The sequence below is a fragment of the Sinocyclocheilus grahami genome, unplaced genomic scaffold, assembly GCF_001515645.1.
Source record: "Sinocyclocheilus grahami isolate Dianchi unplaced genomic scaffold, SAMN03320097.WGS_v1.1 scaffold28.1, whole genome shotgun sequence".
NCBI classification, from domain to species: Eukaryota; Metazoa; Chordata; class Actinopteri; order Cypriniformes; family Cyprinidae; genus Sinocyclocheilus; species Sinocyclocheilus grahami.
In genome coordinates this window covers 1,454,608-1,461,191 of record NW_015505207.1, presented here as the reverse complement: position 1 = coordinate 1,461,191, position 6,584 = coordinate 1,454,608, and the positions used below count along the sequence as shown (strand labels likewise).

The following is a 6,584-nucleotide window of genomic DNA, read 5'->3' as shown; positions in this document are numbered from 1 at the left end:
GGCACTTAAATGTATGTAAAAGGTTTGCTGCAAACTCATTGTGACTGGTTAGTTGACTGAAAATAGTTTCTGAATTGCATCAAAATAATTAGTATGACAACTGGCCAAATAGTTCATCTTCTACAGGGAAGTGAAAGAATGTTTCAGTGACACCACAGACAAAAACAGGAAAAAGTTCAAGACCAATACGAGGCAACTTGACCAAGACCCCAGAGAAGCAGAACAGCAGATGCAGGGGGAGTTGTGGTTAGCTCAACTTTGCAAAAATGGATGGAAGTTGCTGTGTTGCTTCAAACCTCCTTGAAATGATCCTTTTTACAGGAAAAGGGACACAGTCTGAACCTTCATTGATAGAAAAATCTTTTACACTTTAGGCCTAGAAATTCACTGTCTGGCACGGTAAAAAAGTCTGACAACAACTGACTCTTCACTGCAAGCACTGCCTGACAAACAAACAAACAACAGTAGCATTTTAATTTCAGAAGTTTTGGTGCCTAATTAAAAAATCCCACAATGCTGCTTGTTGATGTGTGAACTTTTAAATGATATAGTACCTTTCACATTATATAGCCAACACTACAGTACATATGGTGAAATAAACATTTATCTTTCTCTTTTTTAAATTATGTTTTATTTTGTTTTTTATTTTGCTTCAGCTAGCTGGTGGTCAGGAGAATAAGATACACATAATCATAGTAAACATTCATAGAATGTCATGGTAATACCATATTTCGTTTGAAAAAACCCAACAGTTTTATTATTATCATTTTAGGAAGTTATATTCAGTACAGTATCCAGACAAACTATGTTTTATATTATGTAATTTACATTGCGGCACTGTTTAATAATGACTGTATTAATATGACCTGTTTACCCATCTACCTTTATCTCCTAGTATTACAGGAACATACAAACCCATAAGAAAATAACACCATATTACGTATTAAATGTTATGTATGACAGCTCAGATCACAGTGTCTCAGTTTTAGATTTAGATTTAGATCTCATATTTCCATATAAGTCTACACAAACAATGAGATGAAGTCAATATTCAGGTGTCCCTTCTCTAGAACTATAATATTCACTTCTCTAGAATCTATAATGCTATGTATGGCATTGGTAATGAAATCATTAATATATATAAAAAACACTGACTCATTCATTAATCTTTTGGAGGAAAAGTGACCGGCTTAAAAGGCATGTTGGGAGTCTTATTTGCATTCCCAGATTGTATACATTCATTTGAATTGCCCAAGCTCTAAGTGATACGAGTATATTTACAATGGAAAGAGTGCTTCATAACTTCATATAAAATATTCAAATATTTGCAATATTTAATGGCTAAATGGCTAAAATACCAGCCAGATTGCTTATACCCATCTAATACATCCACTACATTCCTTCAAGATGCTAAAAATTGTGCCTATTGGTGCACAGGCTACACTCTTAAAAATAAAGGTGCTTCACGATGCCATAGAAGAACCTTTTTGTCTAAATGGTTCCATAAAGAACCTTTAACATCTGAAGAACCTTTCTGTTTCACAAAAGGTTCTTTATGACGAAAGAAGGCTCTTCAGATTATAAAAAAGGCAAGAAAGAGATGGTTCTTTAAAGAACCTTTGACTGAATGGTTCTTTGTGGAAGCAAAAATGGTTCTTCTATGGCATCGCTTGAAGAACCTTTTGAAGCACCTTTATTTTTAAGAGTGTATGTAACTGGGAAAAAAAGTGTATATTATTTACGTTATGGTTGTTTATAGGACTTTCCTTCCTTCCTCTTTTTCTAATATGGAGGAACTGAAAAAAAATGTCTACGTGCGCTCAGAGACCATGCAGACGTTCCTCATTTTATAGTTCATTTCTCTTTACTTTCACAAGAATCTTGACCAAAAACAAAAATCCCCAGGTTTCTACTACAGATCTGTTAACAGAACGATGTTTGTGTGTCAGTAATCCACACGGGTAAGTTAAAACTATAGTGACTTCCTGATGTAGGCGATTGTTGAGCAGAGGAAATGTCAGACGGTGTTTTAGACGAGGGTGAATGAATCAGTCGATGTACAGTGTAGGTGTCATGTCACAGTGGCACGAATATTAGAGGTAACAGTTCACAGTGGAACACAATGATGGAGAATATGAATGTACTACACATGTTACAGTGTTTTAGTGTTGATGTTTTTAAAGTACGTTCTTTCACACATTATTATACTTCCGGCTGTAGTGTATGCTGCTGGAACACTCCACTCGTGTGGGTTTTGTTACCACAGGTTAGTCACAGAACAACAACAACAGTAATTAATGGGATAGTTCACCCCCAACCCCCAAAAATAAAAGTGTCAACATTTACTCACAAAAACATTTTTGTAGAAAAAAATACATTTTTGACAAAACATGCTCTTCTGTGTTCCTCAGAGGACAGAACCAGGTTTGAAATTAAGCAAAATGGTGACACAAGATTTCAGATGACACATGTCAGTTGACCTCAGTCAAAGTAGTTTGAAAAAGGGAGTCTGTCTAAAAATGTTCTGCCTGGTCAGGTCTAGAGCTTTTTCTTTTCGTCCTGTGATTTTAAGATGAGATGCTGTCTCAAACCTACATTACAAAGATCTCATTTCCTGTTTATACACCACCAACCTCAGCATCCTGTGTTTAATTAAAACTCTTCAACACCAGATGCCTTCTGTTGCCACCTGCTGTGTGCTGCTCCCAAGAGAGCTAATGCTGTGTGACAAACCCTATTTTCCCAATCAATAACCAGCACCCAAACCTGTCACATCTTTACCTCTCCACTGTTCTCAAACTGCATATGACATAGTGTTTGCTATTGAGATATATTCTCCACCAGTATATGCATTACAGGAAGTGAAGGGGCTTCACAGAAACCAAAAGAAAAATTCTAATCTAAATAAAGACACGGGCTTCATGACTTCCTCTGTTAGATCGAAGCTCGGCTGCGAGGGCACATTATAGTCATCAACTGTACAGCCCTCAGAACAGTTACGATGCCAGCAACATGGATCTCTGAGGTTGGTACCTTTAAATTGTTTTACTTTGTATTCTTGTAGAACAAAATTTGGCCGTTGAAAACCCATCGTAGTTACAAACAGCCAGTCATATCAGAAGACGATGTTGTAGGTCAAATGTGGTTTCTATATAAAGCTGAATAGTTAAGTAGAACATTCATCAGCAGTATATATTCAAAAACTTTTGTAGATTGATCATTTAAGGTAGGATGACTGTTAGTGAATATAAATTAATGCTGCACAGATTTCTGATTCAGAAAAGCCAAAACAATAAATAACTACGAACTGTAGTAAAAGTAGTATTCTTCCTTAATCTGATTAATTGGTATACCGACAGATATTGAACATTTTGCTACTGTTTTTTCTTTTTTGTACCTTAACACTTATATTTAAGAAGGATTGTCTTTCAATTCTCTACTATTCTGTTTAGTGTAAGTAAAAAAATATATAAAAAAATTGAATAAAAAACATTGTGAGTTTAAAATAAGATATAAAGTCACATAGTGAGATATAAAATCACATTTGCAATACACAAGGTCACAATTACAAGAAACTACAAAAAATACTACAGAGTTATCAGAAATAAAGTTACAACTGTAAGATAAGTTTGAATAGGCCTTACTCATTGTAGAGGCAATACTGAATTTTAGACTTACAGTCTTTACAATGGCATGCAATGTATAAATTTTCTAAACTGTTTATGGTATTTTGTCTACTTTAGAAGGATGTTTCATCAGCTGAACAATTGGTACAATACATTGAACAAGCTGTACTTCTATCCCTCACAAACTCATTTTCATTCCTGTCAAAAATTAAACATAGTACTACCCTGACGAAGGTCTATTACCTTTTTTTCAACTCTGAAACAGTTTTTAAAAACTACTGTTTTACATTGGTTTCTTTTTTATTGTCAAATCAGGCAAACCATCAAGGATCATAACACACCTTCGCCAGTCATCATGGAAGACCATGCCCCCCAAGTATACCGGACTGTTAGCCTAGTGTTTTATGGGATTATTTTCATCATAGGCACAGTGGTCAACCTGACCGCACTCTGGGTCTTTGCCTTGACCACTAAAAGACGGAACTCCATCACTGTTTACATGATCAATGTCGCTTTAGTGGATTTGATATTTATCTTACTGCTGCCTTTTCGAATGGTCTACTACAGTCAAGACTACTGGCCCTTTGGAGACGTGTTCTGCAGGATCAACGCCGCAATAACGGTGCTCTATCCCTGCCTGGCCTTGTGGCTCTTTGCCCTCATTAGCACAGATCGCTACGTGGCCATAGTGCAGCCGCGACACACCCGAGAACTGAAAAGCATCCGTAAAGCCCTGCTGTCCTGTGCGGGAGTCTGGATCATGACCCTGGGCAGCACAGCTCCGCTTGTTCTCCTGGAGGAAGACCCTGACCGCAACACAAACTATACCACTTGCATCAAGATGCACGACATTATTTACTTGCGCCGCGACAATCCCGTCCACTTCGCACGCATCGTCTTCTTCTTCCTGGTGCCGGTGTGCATCATGGTGGGTTGTTACATAATCATCGTGGACAACCTCATCCACGGCCGCACGTCCAAACTGAAGCCCAAAGTCAAGCAGAAGTCCATCCGGATCATCATCACACTGATCGTTCAGGTGCTGGTGTGCTTTGTGCCTTTCCACATCTGTTTTGTTTCCATGCTGCTGGCCAGCAGTGAGAGGGGTTACAACACCTGGGGGGCCTTCACCACCTTCCTGATGAACGCCAGCACAGTGCTGGACATCATACTCTTCTACATTGTGTCGAAGCAGTTTCAGGACCGTGTGATCAGCGTGGTCTTGTACAGAAACTACCTGAGGAGCGTTCGCAGGAAGAGTCTTCACACCAACAGCATTCGCTCGCTCAGCAACCTGACCAGTGCCATGATCTGAGGAATAATACAGCTGATGGTAGCAATGTAAACTGAATGTAAACATGTCAATGTTTGAAATTACAGAACTGCAGATCAAAATGAATGATTATACTAAATAGTGAAACTGCTCACAGTAACAGCAGGTCTGCAGTTCACATGCAGTCAACTCACGAGACTGATCACATGTGCTCCAGTGTCTTCAATGGCTGCTGCATGGCATCACTGCTCATTTGCATAAAGTTAAACTTTTATCAGTTTTGCTGCCAGATATGCATTACCACACACTGCACAATAACTTTATGTGTGAACACACCCTATAACAAACTCTTTTTTTTTCAGTGGTTGTGTTTCATGCTCCAAGTGCGTGTGCCGTTTTAAAAATTGAGTAAAATTCAAGTTATAAATTGGGATGCTACAGTTAGAGCCACATATAGTGTAATATTTATAAAATGTTTAATAGTTTTCTTGTATACATATAAAACAATTAGGCCAGAATGGGGATGCACTGTAAACCCGAGCGCTCAAAATAATAAATTGGTGTTTGAGTAGGGCAAACTTGAATTAAACTTGAATTTAAACAAATTCATTTTTATTCAATTGCATGAGTATTTCGAACTTTCTTTTTCTTTTGAGCTCATGAAACGACATAATATATTAAGTAATCTGAGTTGTTTCATTGTTTTGAATTTAATGAACTTGTTTCTTTAATGAACGGAAATGGAGGGTAAAATTATGTTATGGGAGATTTAGGTTCAGTGTTTTGCTATGCTAATACCGTCATGGCAAGGAGTGGAGCATGAGTTTGGTTTATGAATGTTCTTTACTGCCTCATTCAGCAATATACTAATTAAAGCATTGCTTTACCAATGAACAAGTTAGCATTTACTGAATTAGCTAGTTATAGCAAATTAAGCTTCCACGACTAAACCTATTTAAATTGAGATTAACCGAAACATTTTAATTTGAAATAGTTTTTAATAGTTGGCTTACTCAAATATTTTATCTTAATTAAACTTTGAATTTCTTAACTTAAAAATTCATTTTAAAAATTACCTCAACTTTTTTTTCGGGTTTACAGTGTGTTGTTACATAATCACAGCAAGGTCTTTGAAGTAGTTTGCATGGCAAAACTTTTCTTTGCGGTCTTTGCACAATCTGTGCACAACATGTTAGTCTTTTGCTAAGCATGCTTTGTCATACGAAGTATGATCTTCAGAAACAGCGAATGTCTTTGAAGAGGTTAATTCAAAAGGAGTGCATAAGTATATTTGGTCCTTTTAGAAGTGTAAAACGAGATACTACCTTTCAATGTGGGATGCAATGCACATTAAATTTCCCAAAAATTGGAAAGGTAATTCAATTACGTAAGAGCACTTTATCTCTAATCACGTTGGTATTTAATGAAAAAGAAAAAGAAAAACAGAAAAAACCCAGTAACGAATCATATCATTTATAATCAAAATCTGAAAATTTACAGTGACCTTCCTTCTAAAATCTAGCCCGCTGTCTATTTTTTCCCCTATCATTATTCCATTTCACTTGGCAGTGTGTCACACTACTGAAGTAAATTCAGACCCAACTAATGCTTCGAACAGTTTTTAATATTAATAATTACACCTGTGGTTGTTCTACTAGCTACTAGGACACCTGTGTGAACTTGAA

At 36.8% G+C, this 6,584-nt stretch overlaps 1 protein-coding gene across 1 annotated transcript; it reads left to right on the top strand.

Moving 5' to 3' along the window:
• The first annotated feature begins 2,925 nt into the window (after positions 1 to 2,925).
• Positions 2,926 to 5,496, top strand: LOC107570094 (N-arachidonyl glycine receptor-like). Its single transcript, XM_016256296.1, has 2 exons — positions 2,926 to 3,025; positions 3,942 to 5,496. The coding sequence occupies exon 2, from the start codon at positions 3,982 to 3,984 to the stop codon at positions 4,939 to 4,941; it is 960 nt and encodes a 319-aa protein (XP_016111782.1). The 5' UTR covers positions 2,926 to 3,025; positions 3,942 to 3,981; the 3' UTR covers positions 4,942 to 5,496.
• The last annotated feature ends 1,088 nt before the right edge of the window (positions 5,497 to 6,584 follow it).

Bases quoted from the DNA above. Each gene is read 5' to 3' on its own strand.
- LOC107570094 (XM_016256296.1), top strand. From the start codon at position 3,982: ATGGAAGACCATGCCCCCCAAGTATACCGGACTGTTAGCCTAGTGTTT.